The sequence below is a fragment of the Sceloporus undulatus genome, chromosome 4, assembly GCF_019175285.1.
Source record: "Sceloporus undulatus isolate JIND9_A2432 ecotype Alabama chromosome 4, SceUnd_v1.1, whole genome shotgun sequence".
Taxonomy (NCBI): Eukaryota; Metazoa; Chordata; class Lepidosauria; order Squamata; family Phrynosomatidae; genus Sceloporus; species Sceloporus undulatus.
This window is the reverse complement of record NC_056525.1, coordinates 123,245,303-123,262,428: the sequence shown is the minus strand read 5'-3', so window position 1 is coordinate 123,262,428 and position 17,126 is coordinate 123,245,303. Positions and strand designations below refer to the sequence as shown.

At 41.2% G+C, this 17,126-nt stretch overlaps 1 protein-coding gene across 4 annotated transcripts; it reads right to left on the bottom strand.

Annotated features, from left to right (window-relative positions):
* Window positions 1-1,313: 1,313 nt before the first annotated feature.
* Window positions 1,314-16,607, bottom strand: TOR1AIP2 (torsin 1A interacting protein 2). Of its 4 annotated transcripts, XM_042464955.1 has the most exons (7): window positions 16,262-16,607; window positions 12,715-12,876; window positions 10,301-10,457; window positions 8,319-8,813; window positions 7,028-7,498; window positions 6,165-6,287; window positions 1,314-4,198 (listed from the first exon to the last, which is right to left on the bottom strand). In XM_042464955.1, exons 3-7 carry the CDS (start codon window positions 10,317-10,319, stop codon window positions 3,405-3,407), a joined length of 1,902 nt encoding a protein of 633 aa, XP_042320889.1. In that variant the 5' UTR covers window positions 10,320-10,457; window positions 12,715-12,876; window positions 16,262-16,607; the 3' UTR covers window positions 1,314-3,404. The 4 variants fall into 4 exon arrangements, with proteins under 4 accessions (XP_042320889.1, XP_042320890.1, XP_042320888.1 ...); XM_042464956.1 differs by lacking the exon at window positions 10,301-10,457 and having other exon boundaries at window positions 12,695-12,876; window positions 16,262-16,605; XM_042464954.1 differs by lacking the exon at window positions 10,301-10,457 and having other exon boundaries at window positions 16,262-16,602.
* Window positions 16,608-17,126: the final 519 nt, after the last annotated feature.

The window sequence follows — 17,126 nt, the reverse complement described above, 5'->3', positions numbered from 1 at the left end:
ATGAAAGGTCCCTTTCATTTAACTAGATCAGGCAAGCCGTTTTCTTTGCTTGTTTTCCTGTAACATATTAGGAATAAAGAAGCAATTCTAATCATGAAAGAGGGGAGGGGAATAAATGTTTGGTGTGGGCTTGACAACTTATCCTGGAGTTCCTTGGAGGGTTATCAGAAGTGGGCAGTGTGGTTTGCAGGTATCTTGCAGCCTTCTGAAAAAGGCAAAATAAGTTTTGTGTGTGCATGTGGAAGTGCAGTAGAGAGCTTGTCACCCTCCAAGTTCTTCAGGAGGAGTTAATGCAGCCGCCTACCCTCCCATAGCCCCCTCTCGCATGAGAAGATCCTAAGGATCTATGGTGGGTAAGTGCCTCTGAAAACTATTCTCAGGCTTGGTCTCCATAAGCGACAGAATGCAATAGGAGAGAGCTGGTGGAGTTCTGAGGTGAAGGGACCTCCGTATTGCAGGGGAGGGATCACACTTTTAATATCCACACACACAAAAGGTGGGGAAAGATCTTTGTAAGCAGCCCTAGGGACCTACTATTGATACATGTGCATTCTGTCCATCACTTCTATTGAGAAGCTCCCCATCGCTGAGTCTGGCCAAGCACCCCGTTTCCACATCAGATGCAACAACAGGGCTTTTCCCAGTAGGAACAATGGCATGGAAAGGTAAGGAACACAGAGGGAGTGTTTAAACAGCCATGGTTTGCTGCAGTTTCCAGGAAAACTCCACAGACAACTCAAGGTCAAATTGACCTGTGAAAAGGCCTGTTTACTCCAGGATCCACCAGATCTGTCTCTGGCCTGCCAGGATCTGGCCTGATCCTGTCTAGAGTTTTGGCCTGTGTTGTCCAAACAGGATGACATGAAGCCAGGGGACCATGGGCTTTTGGGTCCGTTTGGGGGGGGGGGGAAACGCTAGGCACACTAGTTTTTGTTGTGGAGGTTTTTGCACAATAATTCCAAGAAATTGCTATCCCCAACTTGCAGTTTATCATCCTGTGCCAATTGGTTCCTCAGAAGGAAATGTAATAGAGGAAGAGTTCCCTTTAATAAGGAGGTTTGAATAGTGTAAGTTTAAAACTACAAGATTTAAAGTAAGTCTTAAAACAGTACTCCCTCCATTGACCAAAATGGCCACATTTTGGGGCTCTACAGAACTGAAACTTTTCATAGGTATAATTGCACATGCAAATGTGAGCAAAACCTTTTCTATACAGTTATTTATGTAACAGATGACATGCTGGTTATATCTGCTCACCTAACTCATATGAGCTATTTCACACTGGATTTTATTTTACAGAAAAAGCAAGAACATGTTTTCAAATGCTTTATTTTTATTTTTTACTTGCTTAGCTTTATTTAGTGTTATTAAAAATTAGGCTTGTAATTTTGTACTTGATTAATTAGTCATTAGCAGTGCTGCAAATGGATCTTTTCTGCCACTAATATGCAGGAACCAAACGATGATTTTGTTTTTTGTTTTTACTACTATACATAAAAGTGTACATGAATTATCATCACCTCTTTACTGCTGCTGATTAAACTGTTGTTAGAGGTACAGCACATAAGGCCAGTCCAATGTTGACAGCTTACCTCTGAGTAGGCACACACAGCATTGCACTGTACATAAAGGGAATGCAGTAGTGAAACAACAGTAATGCATACAATGAAATATTATGGAACTATGGCAATGTAAAATGATAGTTGCCAGTGTAGAATATGCTGGCATCTTCCAAGTAAATACTAGAGATGCAAAGAATACAGGTACACACAAACTTTCTCAAACTCCGTGCTTGAGATACCCAATCAAACAAAAATGGTCAGACAATACATGATTCTTTCCACTTTTAAAACTTTTGGCAAAATGTTGTTTTTTGCACTAAACAACAAAAAGGACATAATATTTTTAAATAAAACTTTTTCCAATCTTTGCATGTGCTGTTTGACATCCGTATTAAATACAGATGTGAGATTCTAATGAAAATCAACCTGCAAGTATCTAAAAGAATTTAAAAGGAGACATTTCTTTTGTTATGCTCTATTTTAAGGCAGATTTGACCTGAGAGACCCTCTTTTCCTAGTAGTTTTTATAACTGTATCCCATCTCCTCTCCTCACACCTCTCAAATTCCTATTTCCCTTTTGCATTTAAATGCCACATTCAGACTGCCTTCACTTCTCATTTAATATTATATTATTTCCACTTAGAATTTACTTATTTTGACATGCTGGAACCACACCTAGATTTATAGGTGCATATCTGTCTGTATGCTGGGATCTACAATATGCTCCACATATGCCTTCTATACCTGCACACTGCAATAAAGGTCAGGCACATAACACTCCTATACATTTCCAATTTAAATTGGGGAAAAATGTTCCTTACCATTATCCTTCCTTGCAAACACATTAATACTCTTTTAGCTGTCTAAACCTATCTCACCAAGCAAGCAAATGGTAGGCCAGTTTCCTACCTCCAAAGCAAAAAAGAGCTGTGCAAATTGCTAAGTTACTCCCAAGAGTAACTCTTCATGAGTTTAAGTGTTTTTGTTTATTTAATACATGAGATATCCCACATACCCTGAGCTCAGCCTATGCTGGTCTTGCAGTAACTAGGAATAAATATTGGGAACAGATCAAGATGTATTGTCTGCATGACTGACCGAAGACTTCTCCTGCAAATTGATTGTTTCTTGGCAAACAGTACAAACTGCACACAAACACAAAAGCTTGCATGCTTTTATACCATTTTGGTTGCTCCTAGTAAAGGTCACATATGTGAGACTGTTTTGTGTGTGTGTGTGTGCGCACAATGTAAAAGTCCCCAAATTTCAGTGAAGAACCACAGAATGAGCAGCTATTTTAGACACAAGAATTTCCTCTACATTGGATTATTGTTCTCCAGTTGTCATTTTGGCCTACAACTGTCATCAACCCTAGCCACTAAAGCCAATGTTAGGGCATTATGGGATCTGCAGTTGAAAATCACCTGGAGGGCCACAGGTGCCCACTTCATTCTACATGAAAGAGAACTTTGAGAAACAGTCACTTTTAAAATAACTTAAGAAGGGCTGATTCTGTGAAATACTATTTTCTGTATCTCTGTTTCTTGGTCATCTTCTTCTAGTGGCAAAAATATTCAAGGGGCAGAATGTGCTCTCATTTACTAACTAATTTTAAAACCATCCCCTTAGACTGCATGTCAATGCATGCCAACCAGTTGCAAAGACAACTAAATTACTATATCGCTCATTTTCCCTCTAACGTACTGCCAGATATCAAAAGTGACATCCAAATGTGTAACTGATCTTTAAAAATCATCTCTGTTCTCAGGCTTATAGCCTCAGAAAAGTTCATAAAACTGGTGCAAATCATTCAGAGCTTTTGTGCTTTCCCTGAAGTTATTTCAGTCACCTCTTGATCTGGTTTGCAAAGAACAACCCCTGTCTTCTATAGTTTGTACTGGATGGACAGGCAAGACTAAGTGGGATATACGACTCCACAACCCACTCAATTTGTCTGTGTCCATGTGATTATAGGAACTGGGCATGTCTGAGTTCGTGAACTTGGCCCAAAGAAAGTCCCGCACAGTTTCCTCTACCATTTGCAGCCCAACATTAGGCTCCAGTTTCTCATCTTCCAGCAAAACAGTCAAAATCAGTGCCACATCTTTGAAAGCTGCAGTTTCATGGTCACAGAACTTATAAAAGATTAAGGTGGAACCTGCGGGTAGCGACTCAAACTGATGCACCACTGCTGCCTTCCCTCCACTGTGGAAGCCCAAGCTCAGCTCCTCATCAATGGCCAATTTGGCACTGTCACTGCTTAGTGTGGCTTTAGAAGCTCCATCAACCTGGACAGTGCTGCCCTTGAGGGATGATGAGTAGGCATCAGCGATCTGAGTGCTCAGGCACTTCAAGGTTATTTCTCCTTCCTGGGCTGCAGTAAAGATTACGATAGCGGGCTGAGTGTGGTGGGAAGCATTGAGGTGTTTCTGCAGGACCTTCTGCACACGTAACCACAGGTCAGGGCTCTGATCTGGAAAGCTGTCTTTCAGTGGGTCAAATCTTGATAGGAAGGCCTCTACAACTGGATTTTTTGGCACAACGGGGAGGCGGGAAGTGTAGTAGCCACTGCTGCTGATGAAAATCGCGACCAAAGGCACCAGAACTCCCAGAAGAATTCCACGAAAGGTAAAGCCTGGTCACCAGGAGTGGGGAATGTGGAGTGGAGTAAAAAGAACATGATTCAGAAAGAAACACAACTTGTTAAAAAGTCCACATGGCAATTGGACTATGAGAACGTTCTATTAATAGAATGGATCTGTTTCATCCTAGACTGTTTAATCCCAGCCAGGCGCCTGATCTACTGCTATTAAAATGTGTGTGCTAAATCCCAGTTATGCCAACCACTTTTGCCTCACAGTGCAGATGGTGACCATGCCAGGCTGGATGTTATTGGACTGCAATTCCCAATCATCCTTCACTCATGGCTATGCTGATTATAGCTGGCAGTTACAGCTGAATAACATCTGGAAGGTTATATTTTCTCCCTCTTTCCCTTACTGAGTTCCTAAGGTAAATATGAATCTGAGGCCTCCTCCACCAACTACTTCTCTTTTCTTAATCATCCCCTCCTAAACTGATTTCCCCTATTGGAAGGAATCATTGAGTTTTGTCATACATATATTCCTATAATGTATACTACCATTCCATGTAAAGTTCCTAAATCAGACTTAATTTTTACTTTAACTAAATAAGTATTCATTTTTGAAAAGGTTGCATTCTTTGAAAATTGCAAGAGGCAATCACAATAAAATGTTTTCCAAACCCTTGGTCTGAGTTTCTTTCCTGGATTTTTAAACAGACAGAGGTACATGGAAAGTCACTGATTTCTCAGTTTTGCTTACTGGAAAGGTTCATTAAAAATAATTTCCCTAAAGATTCCTATTGTATTAACAAATGTACAGTATTCAGTGCTATTCTTTGCCAAAGCTCAAATTAAATTTAAAATCCAACACATGGAGATACAGGCCTGAATCCTGTGGCTAATCCCTATCATCATCATCATCATCATCATCATTATCATCTTCCCACTCCTTCTCAGAACCTTCTTCTGTAATGCTAGATGTTACAGAAGAAGGTTCTACTGCTTATAGTCAACTATAAATTGACCTCATGTATGAGTGAGGGGCAGGTTTTGGGGCCAAAATTATGAATTTTGATATGACCCATGGATTAGTTGGGGGCATATAGCAAAATATCTAAAGGATGAAGCAATGGAAAACAACGCCAAAGAATTTACACAATTCCAGCAGGCATAACTCTTTGTGCTCAACCTAAAGGCTGGAGGGGGGAGGTTGTTATTGTTTCCAGGAGAGATTATGCTCTTGCCTTTCACCAGGGAATGATTCCTTTTTAAATAAGAGTTAAAGTACAACACAGTACTTACACTGACCTGTGGATAATGTAGTTTTTGTATCAATTTTTTTTGACTCAGATTTCTAGACCTATACATGAGTTATGTATTTATTTAAGATATATGATAGTTTCACAAGTAGCTGCCAATTTCAACAACATTTAAACTAATATTTCACTTCAGCCTCACTTTGTTTGTCTTGAATGTTTTACTGGTTGTTATGGGGGAACAATGAAGTTCAAACAGACCATATTTAGGAATCCACATTTACATCTTTTGCAGGCATGTGTCTCTCTGGATATAGGCATAGGTGGTAAGGCACCCCAAACATAGAGTGGCACATGAAAGAGATGGAAGAAAGTATGTAGAGAGGACAAAGTTTCAGAAAGTTATCTTTTAGACTACATACCCCAGAATTCCCTATTCACTGTGGTCACTGGCTGTGCTGCCTAGAGGATTCTGGGAGGTGTCTTCCAAAAGCTAACAGAGTGAAACACTGGTTCATCCCTTTCGTCCCTCAAATCTGTTATTACATTCCAGATTTAACTCCAACACACAATAAACTCTTAAATTACTGTAGAAATAAACAATTAAACAATTAAATATACTAAAAATGTAATTAATAACATTTCAAATACAAGAAGGGCTCAAGTTACTTGTATCCTTGTGCAAAAATGTGGAACTTTTAAAAACAAATTCTTAATTGTTGCTTACAGCTATACAAAGAGCAAAGTATTCTTGTCATTACCTCGAAGAGGAGGTGGTGGATAGCAATTCTCTATTGGTTCCACTGTGTTCTGTTTGCTTACTTCTTGTGTAAGGCACTGGCTTGCCACTTCAGTTTTTGATTTGCAAACTGTATTTCCTGTATCTTTTTTTAAAAAAAGGTCACTTCAGTTTAATGAGAAGAGCTTTTTACCTAAAATGCATTCTAGAAAACAAACAGGTGGTTATGCAACTTGAGCAGTACGATTTGTGCAAAAGTGACTGTTAGAGGACACTGTAAGAGACAAACCAAAAAATGATAACTTTTTCATATTTTTAACAGACTAGGTTTTGTAAAATGCATGGGGAAAATCACTGGTGTTTAAAAAGAGTTACCAAAAGACTTTTATTATATGTTTAGATCTTGCATGCACCTCAGTCTCCTCCTCCATTTAATGAAAACAGTCAAAAATTATTCTTTCAGCATCACAGCAACATTTTTAAAAGATCACAGTATAGCTATTTTGCATACTTGGTTCCAGCATACTTTTGTCTGAATGGCCCTGGGTGGTGCTTTTTGGTCCAAAATACATTGCAGAAATAATCTAGATTGAAACTCCTTTAATTGCTCTGGCTCACTGCTAGGGAATTCTGGGAAATGAACTTTTGTACATTTAGCCTTCTCTGTCAGAGAGCTCTGGTTCCACAATAAACAATTCCCAGGATTCCCCAGCACTGAGCCAGGGCAGTTAAAGCGGTCTCAAACTGGATTATTTCCACAGTGTGTTTTGGACCTTTGATGCAGAATTTCAGACTGACTTCTTTCCTATTTGTATGCTGCTTAAACATTTATTCCAGTGTGAAGAAGACTGTTGGATTTCACCACCAGAAAGGCTACAGCCTTACCTTCTATCAAAGATCTCTTCCTCCCTGAGTCTCCAGGCTTTTGAAGTAATGCTGCTATTTCCTGGTTCAAGAAATCGTCTTTCGTTTCAAGTTCCAATGAGTGTTGGTTCTGCTGATCCAGTGGACCAATTTTTGCCTCTAGGATTGTTTCAGGTGAACTATTTTCCTCTTCCACTGGAAAATCTTGGAGGGGAACATGTGCTAAATATTCAGTTCTTCCTTTTGAGGAATCTAGCACATCATTGTCTATTGAACTAGCTTCTGCAGAGACTGCTGACCCCGAGGAAATCCCTGGAGGCTCACTAGTCTCTGTTTTCAGTGGAATTCCATCAGAATCTAAGTGCTTTTCCAACAAGGAATCTTTTGTTTCTTCTATTTCATTTTGCTGAGTATTGGTTAAAATACTTTCACTGTCTGAGGGCTGAAGAACCATCTTCTTTTGTGACATGAACTCCTTTTCTTCAGGGAAGTCTGAATGGGGTAATACATGAAAACAATGATTAAGTTATGTGAAGTTGCAACTTAGATCCAAAACACACTGCATAAATAATCCAGTTTGAGACTGCTTTAACTGCCCTGACTCAATGATAGGGAATTCTGGGAGCTACAGTATTGTGAAACATTTAGCCTTCTTTGTCAGACAGCTCTGGTGCCCCAATAAGCTACAGTTCCCAGGATTCCCTAGCACTGAGCCAAGGCAGTTAAAGTGGTCTCATCTCAAACTGGATTACCATATATGCTCAACTATAAGTTGACTTCATGTATAAGGCAAGGGCAATTTTTGGGGCCAAAATTATGGATTTTGACATGGCCCGTGAATAGGTCGAAGGTAAAACTTGGAGGCTCCTTCAGTATGTGTATAAGAGCAGCATGAGGGAAGCAGCATCAATACGAGGCTTCAGTGTCTCAACCTTCCCTCCTGATACAGCAAAGTGTGCGGATGGGAGAGTGACTGTTAAGCAAACAGTAATCAATCACCAAGAACTCAATCTGCTTGGCTCCAGACAGAAAGAAACTGCATGGGGAAATCTGAAAGAGCTGCTATCACATTACTATACTGACCTGTAAATAAGTCAACCTAGGATTTGGGGTCAATTTTTAGGCATACATTTTTAGACTTATAGAGGAGTATATACAGTATTTCTGCAGTGTGTTTTGGACCTTATGCAGAATTTCAGACTGTTCTCTTTCCTACTTGTATGCTGCTTAAAAAAACATTTTCTTTAATTATTTAAAAAGCCAGTGTGAAGCAGATTATTGGATTTCACCACTAGGGAAGCTACAGCCTTACCTTCTGTCAAAGATCTCTTCCGCCCTGAGTCTTCAGGCTTTTGAATTAATGTTGCTACTTCTTGGTTCAAGAGATCTTTGGTTTCTTCAGCAAGTTCCAATGAGTGTTGGTTCAGCTGATCCAGTGAACTAATTTTTTCTTCTAGGATTGTTTCAGGTGAACTATTTTCCTCTTCCACTGGAAAATCTTGGAGGGGGACTTGTGCTGAATATTCAGTTCTTTCCTCTGATGAATCTACCACATCATTGTCAACTGAACTACCTTCATTGTCTACTGAACTACCTTCTGCAAAGACTGCTGACCCTGAGGAATTCCTTGGAAGCTCACTAGTTTCTGTTTTCAGTGGAATTCCATCAGAATATAAGTGCTTTTCCAACAAGGAATCTTTTGTTTTTTCCATTTCATTTTGCTGAGTATTGGTTAAAATATTTCCACTGTTTGAGGGCTGAAGAACCATCTTCTTTTGTGACATGGACTCCTTTTCTTCAGGGAAGTCTGAATGGGGTAATACATAAAAACAATGATTAAGTTATATGAAGTTGCAACTTAGATCCAAAACACATTGCATAAATAATCCAATCTGAGATCACTTTAATTGCCCTGGCTCAATGCTAGGGAATACTGGGAGCTGTAGTTTCATGAGGAATTTAGCCTTCTCTGTTAGGGAGCTCTGGTGCCCCCAATAAACTACAATTCTCAGGATTCCCTAGCACTGAGCCAGGGCAGTTAAAGTGGTCTCAAATTGGATTATTTCTGCAGTGTGTTTTGGACCTTACTTAAAAGTTTCAAAGTCACTAAGAGATCAAATAATAAATATTCTTTATATACAGAGGAGGTAACACACTGCATATCAGATGAATTACACTTGATCTTAATGAAAAGAGGATCTATTAGACTGAGGACAGATGTTCTAATGTGGAATATCTATCCTTGTGGGTTGCCACATTCTTGCTTTAATAACTAAAATTAGAGGGAATGAAACTTCTGTAATTGGTAAGAGTATCTAAAACGTTTTGACTGAGTATGCCTATTTTATTGTGATTATGGAAGGTTAAATTGCATCTTCCACACATTCCTCCATGCACTCTTCGGTCCTCTGGGAAGAACCTGCTGCAATCTAAGAAAACCAGATTGTCTGCGGCCACCCAGGGGACCTTTTCTTCTGCCGCTCCTAAGCTCTGGAATGGCCTGCCGAACGAGATCTGTTATATTACCACCTTGGAAGCCTTTAAAAAGGCCATTAAGACGGATCTTTTCTGGCAGGCCTTTCCAGATTAGTCCTCCTAGATTTAATAATAATAATAATAATAATAATAATAATAATAATAATAATAATAATAATTTATTTTTATCTCCCACTTCTCCCTTCGGATCGAAGCAGGATTACAGCAGTAAAAACATCATAAATATATAGGCGGGTTACAGACCGTCCGTTTGGGCGGCCTGCACCCGCCCCTTTCCCTGCTGTATTGGGGCCTCAGCTGCCAGACCGGCAGCCTCCGAGGCCCTGATCCGCCACTTTTCAGGCCACGGGGAAGCGGCAAAAGGCCACTTCCCCGCAGCCTGGAAAGGGGTGTCCTTGGGGCTTCAAGCCCCAAGGACACCCGGCGACGGCGGGGAGGAGAAAGGGGCCGCTTGGCCCCTTTCTCCTCTGCGTCGCTGGGCACAGCCATGTAAAGGCTGCGCCCAGCGACATAAACCCCAGGAGGAGCTCCGTTTCGGAGCTCCTTCTTGCACCGTGGAAAGGGCGCTCTAGGCTGCGCACTCGTGATGTCGTAATGGCAGCGGCCATGTGGAACGGCCGCTGCCATTTTGTACGGACTGGGTCCGTACTAGGGTTAGGGGCGTCCGGAAGTGACACCCCTTTCTAACCCTAATACAGACCCAGTCTGTATTTTCAGGCCCGATTGTAATGGGCCATAGATAATACAAAATAGATCAATCAGAAGTAAAAAGGGAAGAATTGTTACAGTATTGCTCACAGTTATAAAATCGAGTCATCGTATTCAGATGTTCAAAATCAAATTAGAGGAGATCTGTTGGATAGGCCCGCCGGAAGAGATCCTTCTTCAATGCCCTCTTGAAGGCTTCCAAAGAAGGTATAAGATGGAGCTCTTTTCCTTTACGTTGTTCCAAAGTCTAGGGGCCATTGCAGAAAACATTTTACAAGAGATGGTTTTCAACCTGGTTTTGGGGTGTTCTAATATTTTTGTGCCAGATGTCCTGAGAGTGTGGGGCGGATTATGTAGGGAGAGGTGTTTCCTTAAGTAACTCGGGCCCAGACCATGTAGGGCTTTATAGGTAATAACCAACACTTTGTATTGCACCCGGAAGCTAATCGGCAGCCAATGTAGAGATTTCAGCACCAGTGTAATATGCTCTGATCTCGGTGTCTTGGTGATCAGTCTGGCTGCAGCATTCTGAATCAACTGGAGCTTCTGAACTTGGTACAAAGATAGCCCCATGTAGAGCGCATTACAGAAATCTAAACGAGAGGTTACCAGTGCATGTACTACTGTTTCAAGGTCCCCCCTGAGCCAGGTAGGGACGCAGTTGGCATATCAGCCAATGCTGACACCATGCACTTCTGGCTATCACCTCCACCTGAGATGTCAACTGTAGAGATGAGTCCAGGAGTTTTCCCAAACTGTGAACTTCATTCTTCAGGGAAAGTGTGACCCCGTCAAGGATGGGTTAGGAAATCTCTTTCCCCGGACCAGAGGCACCTATCACGAGGACTCTGTTTCCTCTGGATTCAGCTTGAGTTTGTTTTCCCTCATCCAGCCCATTACTGACTCAAGGCAGCCATTCAGAGGAGAGATGCCATCCTTAGTCACTGCAGCAGTCGGAGATGTAGAGAAGTGAATTTGGGTGTCATCGGCATATTGATATCACCGTGCCCCATGTCTCCGGATGATCTCTCCCAGTGGCCTCGTGTAAATGTTAAAAAGCATGGGGGACAGAATGGCGCCCTGAGGGACGCCAGATGTCAGTTTTCTTTTACAAAAACAACTGTTCCCCAGCATCACCATCTGAAATCTGCCCAAGAAGTAAGAACGGAACCACTGGAGTGCAGTGCCCCCAATACCTAACTTCCTCAGGCATTCCAGAAGGATACCATGGTCAATGGTATCGAATGCCACTGCGATGTCCAAGAACACCAACAGGGTCACACTTCTAATGCTAACATCGGCCCCTGTGCCCCCCCCCCCCCAGAAGACATCTTCCCACCCAACTCTACCTGCAATTTTAGGGAATTCACTTGGATAGTTTAACTCAGTTTATCATTTAATCTCTTTTTATGAATTTGACTATTTTTTATGATCAGGGGTGGGTTGCGAGATGGTTTTTTTTATTGTGATTTTAACTGCACCGTGATTTATCTTTATACTGCTGTAATCCGCTTTGATTCCTAGTGAAAAAGCAGAATACAAATAAATTGTATTATTATTTTTATAATTATTATTTAAGGCTGTATAATTTCTCTTTATATTGATGGGTCCATGGACTGTAATGAAAAATACTGAGACATCAGGTGAATTTCTATGAATCATTACTTCAAACAGCTTCTTGATTTATTATGTAGTGTTTCATTGTTATTTGTTTGTTTATTTATTAAATTAGCTTTATTATTCTGTGTAAACCACATTGGAAGCTCCTGACTGAGAAGTGGCCTAAAATATCTTAAATCAGGAAAATGTCATTGTCACTTAACAATGTTTATGGCATTTATATTTTGTCCTTGGCTCAGGTGTCTCTAAGATATAGATCTCATTTAATCCTCTGTGACAAGAGTGCTTGTCCTTGGCTTTCAGAGATGATTGGAGATCTCACTCTAGACTTCTCCAATAACTACAAGTCGAACATTCTAATGGCTGTGGTCCACTGGCTCTCTGACTGCTTGGTTCCCCTGGGTCTATTCAACCCATTCAGCAGTAATTGTCAGTTTACTCCCTAACATTTTAGGTAGAAAGACAAGCTTGGTGGTGGTAAAGATCAAGACCATGAGAGTTCATTAATACAGTTGTTCCCACAAAATCCACAACTCAGTAATAAATCTCACCTTGTCTTCAGCCAGCTCTGTTATGCCTGAGTGAAGAACAAGTAAAACCCTTGTTTGCAGTCTAAGTTCCTGTTGGGGCACTTGCTATTTTGCAAATGGGAAAAGGCCCTTGAGTCTTTAAAAACTCTAATATTTATAATATGTTCAGCAGAGTTAGAATATTTCCCTGTTCCTGACTTCTTAAATAACTACTGTCCAACTCGCATTACACACAAAATCAACATACTTTAATTATCCTAAACACACTGGCATCAAATCTGCTTTGTCTGTATATGCTTTGGCTTTTTATATGATTTGGACAAACTAGTTACACCATATAATATCCAGGCACACCTTTCTGAGTAGTTTGTATGATTTCTTCCGCCATCTTCTCCTGAGTTTCGATCTCTTTATTTGTTTAGTTTCACTTTATGACTTAGTCAATAAGCTGTCTTTTGTCTATTTTGAATGGTTCAGCAATTTGTCAGAATGCCGTGCACATCATTCCCCAGTGATCTTGGAAAATAGAATAAAGAAAACAAAATTGGTCTGGATAAAGTGGGAAAAAATCTAAAATAAACACTAGATATTACAATATATTAAGCAAGATTTTTAAAATCTAAGCCTGCAATAGTAACATCATTTTCTTGGAAATATGTTCCACTTAACTTATTTTGAGCCACTTTGGAGTAAGCACGCATAAGATTGCACTGTACACTTGCCTCTCCACATTTGCAGCTTTGACTTTTGCAGCTTTGATTATTCACAGATTTTATTAGTATGTTTCTCTTTAGCAATATCTAGGTCCTCCAGCGCAACTCTATGGTCAACTTTAACCAAAAATCACATTGATGGACCTAGAGATTCCTAGAGAGAACACTCCACTAGGCATTTGTAGCTCCTCCAGTGCCATTCTATGGTCAATGTCTGACAGATATTGACTACAGAGTTGCACTGGAGATTCCTAGAGAGGTGTTCTCTTGGATAAAAAAACGTGTTTTGCTATTTGCAGTTTTTCCACATTCACAGGGGTCCTGTGCCCCTAACCCCAGCAAACATGGAGGGACAAGTGTATAGTGACAATTGTATAGTGACAATTGTAAAGCTAGTTCTTTTGCATTTTGCTGTTCTCAAACACCCCTATCCATCCCTAGTAACATAAATAATAACAAGTATAGATACAAAGAATTTGCTGTCCTTTCACAACACCCAACATTTGTTGCTTGAGGCACCTGCCCTACTTTGCCTAATAGGGCCAGCCCTTGTTGGCTCACAGTAGTGGCTAGGAGAGTTCTGCTTGTGCTGTACTCTTCCTTTTCCCATGTGTCCTGGAAAGTTGCACAGGACACCTAAGAGACCTCTGAAAATGCATGGAAGAGGAAAGTGAGGGAAGAAGCAACAAAAATCACTTTCCCAACTTCTACTGGATCTCAGTATTTCTATGAATGAACATCTATCTGGATCCTACCCACCATGTGTTGACCACTACTCAATACATTGTTGTTGTTATGTGCCTTCAAGTTAGTTTCTGATTTACAGTGACCCTAAGGTGTAGCTATCACAGAATTTTCTTGGAAAGATTTATTCAGAGGGGGTTTGCCTTTGCCTTCCTCTGAGGCTGAGAGAGTGAAACTTCCCTGAGGTCACCTAGTGGGTTTCCACGGCCAAGCATGCTTTTGACAAAGATGCCAATACTGAATGGAGAAAAATCATTAGTTATGTATGTGCTCTGATCTGTAAGAAATTATACAACTTGTCCAAACCTACTAAAAATTTTAAGTGATCTATAAAAGACTGAGAACTTCTGTTTTATAGTGTTTGGAGATTGAGGAACAATGACCTTGATACAAGGAAGTACTGCTAGAAAGTGAAGACTGAATAAAAACAAGGAAAAGATCAGGATACCAAATGGAGGGGCAGCCTCCTTTTGCCAGTTTCAAGACTTTTATTTCTTGCACCTTACAGTCATTTCAATGGTACTAAAAAGCATTTTCCCGTTGCCAAAAGGGACAGTTATGTTAGTCTGCTGCAGCAAAAACAGGATTCTGCAATCCAGCACCCTCCATATTGATTGTCCTACAGCTCCCATCATCTCCTGCTGGCACTGTCCATGTTGGCTGGGATTGACGGTAACTGTACAATTTACAGCCCAGACCTTCTGCAGGGGAGTTCTTTCATATTGCTACACTCATTCATCCAGGTACAAAGTGTACGTTATTACCTTTAATTCCTTACATGGTTTGTGCCCAGGTTATCTACAGGCTTCCTTCCTCCCATATAATCCACCCTGTATGCTCAAGTCCTCTGGTGGACATTTATTCCAGTCAGCCAGGACTAAGGGCCTGAACAGACAGGCCAAAATAAAGTTGCTTCGGGTCACTTTAGAGCATGGCTTTGGCATGGCTTTTGGACTCTTAGGACACATGCATCATTTAAACAAAGGCCCGTTCCGCACAGGCATAAAGTATGTGCGGAGCACGTACTAGGGTTAGAAAGGGGCGCTCGGTGCGTACAAATTGGCAGCGCCCATTTTACACGGGCACCGCCATCTTGACGTTGGGGACGCATAGCGTCCGCACGTCCCGCAACAGAAGTGACATTGCGAGTGCGCCATTGGCCACTTGCGGCACCACTTCCAGGGCACAAAAAGAAGCAGCTTTTTGCGGCTTCTTTTTGTTACATCTGGGAACTGCGTGGTTTGACCGCTGCGGTTTCCAGACACAGCAACCGGCAGAGCGCCCATTTTGGGCGCTCTGTAACGCGCCAAAGTGACCCAATGCAGCTTTATTTTGGCCTGTCTGTTTGGACCCTTAGTCAATAACTGTCAGCCAGAGGACTTTTTCTTCAGCTGTCCCTAGACTAAAACAGCACTGAAGATCAGTCTCTTCCAGCAGACTTATCCAGATAATTTAAAATTGTGAATTACGATGATGAATTTTAAATGTAGACTGTTTTAAAATGTGCATGTCTTATTATGTGTGTGTCTTAGGAGCCAGTGTGGCATAGTGGTTTGAGCGTTGGACTATGACTCTGGTGGCCAGGGTTTATTTCCCAGCTCAGCCATGAAATCCACCAAGTGACCCTGGGCTAGTCACACTCTCTCAGCCTCAGAAGATGGCAATGGCAAAACCCCTCTGCACAAATCTTGCCAAGAAAACCCAATGATAGGGTTGTCATAAGTCGGAAACAACTTGAAGACACACAGCAACAACAAGTGTTATTTGGCCTTTTAAACTGCTGCATGTTTTAATAAATGTGGTTTAATTGATGGTGTTGATTTGTTGTTGTTTACTGCCTTGATCGAGAGGGAGAGGTGGGTAAGAATTAAGTAAATAAATAAATTATTATTATTATTTCATTAAGAATAATTCTGAGAAACATTTCTATTAAGAGACTGAAGTGTTAAGTTGTTGGTCTGTAGCAAGACCTCCTGCAACCATTCTTTGTTGTTGTTGTTGTTAACTACACCCCCATCCAAATTGTATACAAATTGCAGCACCTTTGTAACCCACTGCAGAAATTAATCCAGTTTGAGACCGCTTTAACTGCCTTGGCTCAATGCTAGGGAATTCTGGAAACTGTAGTTTATTAGTCCAAAACACACTGCAGAAATAATCCAGTTTGAGACCGCTTTAACTGCGTTGGCTCAATGCTAGGGAATTACTCTGTAGTTTTGTGAGACACTTAAGCCTTCTCTATTAGAGAAGAGAGAGCCCTGGTGCCACAACAAACTGCACTCCATGCCCTAGCATTGACCCATGGCAGCTGAAGGGGGCATGGAACCGGATTATCCCTCCAGTACAGACACACCTTGTCTCTATAATGTGCCAGATTTGGAACTGCAATGGTTTATGATGCCAACCATCCAATGCTGGGCTCCCTTATGTTTTGTGTCCCTTACCTCTCCTTTTGCAGACTCTTCCTCCTCCTGGAGTCAAGCTGAAATAAAATAAGACCCTTTTCTTTGGCTGCTGTTGTGTGGCCTCTCTCCTTGGGACCCTTGTGGCCTCCTCCAGGGCTGTTGCTTTGCTCCTAGTCCTAGCACCGCCCAGGGTCCCATGCTAACTTCCTAGGGTTGGGACAACAGCAGCTGCCATCCCTCCCTCCCTCCCTCCCACGTCACCATGTGAGGTTTCTCAGTGGCATGCTGGGATATGTAGTTCTCTTGCCCTCTCAGACCATAATAAACCCCTCAGGAGCTGGCTTTTCATGATGGAAGTGTTTCCTGGCTGAGGCAGTCAGGGCAATGGTCCTTCCAGCTTGGCAGGGGCCTGCCTTTGCTCCCTGCCTCCCTCAGCCATTATTGTAGGCCTTTGAGCCTGGAGACAGGTCACAACACACAGCTCTGAGGGCAAAGGACAAAGTCCTGGCTTAAAAGAAATAAAGGACAAGCATAAAAGCCACATATACATATACACACACACACACACACAGAAAGAGAGCTGCCTCTGCACTGCAGAAATAATCCAGTTTGACCACCTTTTTTTTTAACTGCCATGCTATGGCCTTCTGGGAATGTTTGTTTGTTTTATTTTTAAGCCTTTTTATCTTTTTTAAAATTTTATTTGATATTTTAGCATTGAATTTGTTTTAATTGTTGTAGCAGTTTAATCCTGTTTTAATGTATTGGTTTTTGCATGTTTTTCACTGGTTTTTTAATGTCGCCCTGAGCCCCAGTCTTGGGAGAAGGGCGGGATATCAATAAATATAATAATATTAATAATAATAATAACAAAAAAATGCAGTGCACAAATAGAATTAGAAAA

What these genes read in the sequence shown, in the direction of transcription:
- TOR1AIP2 (XM_042464954.1), bottom strand. Translation starts at nt 12,748, where the DNA reads ATGGCGGAAGAAATCATACAAACTACTCAGAAAG. An exon ending in CATACAAACTACTCAGAAAG is followed by an intron (nt 8,814 to 12,714) that starts GTGTGCCTGGAT and finishes TACCCCATTCAG; the next exon opens with ACTTCCCTGAAGAAAAGGAG. An exon ending in GAAGAGATCTTTGACAGAAG is followed by an intron (nt 7,499 to 8,318) that starts GTAAGGCTGTAG and finishes TACCCCATTCAG; the next exon opens with ACTTCCCTGAAGAAAAGGAG.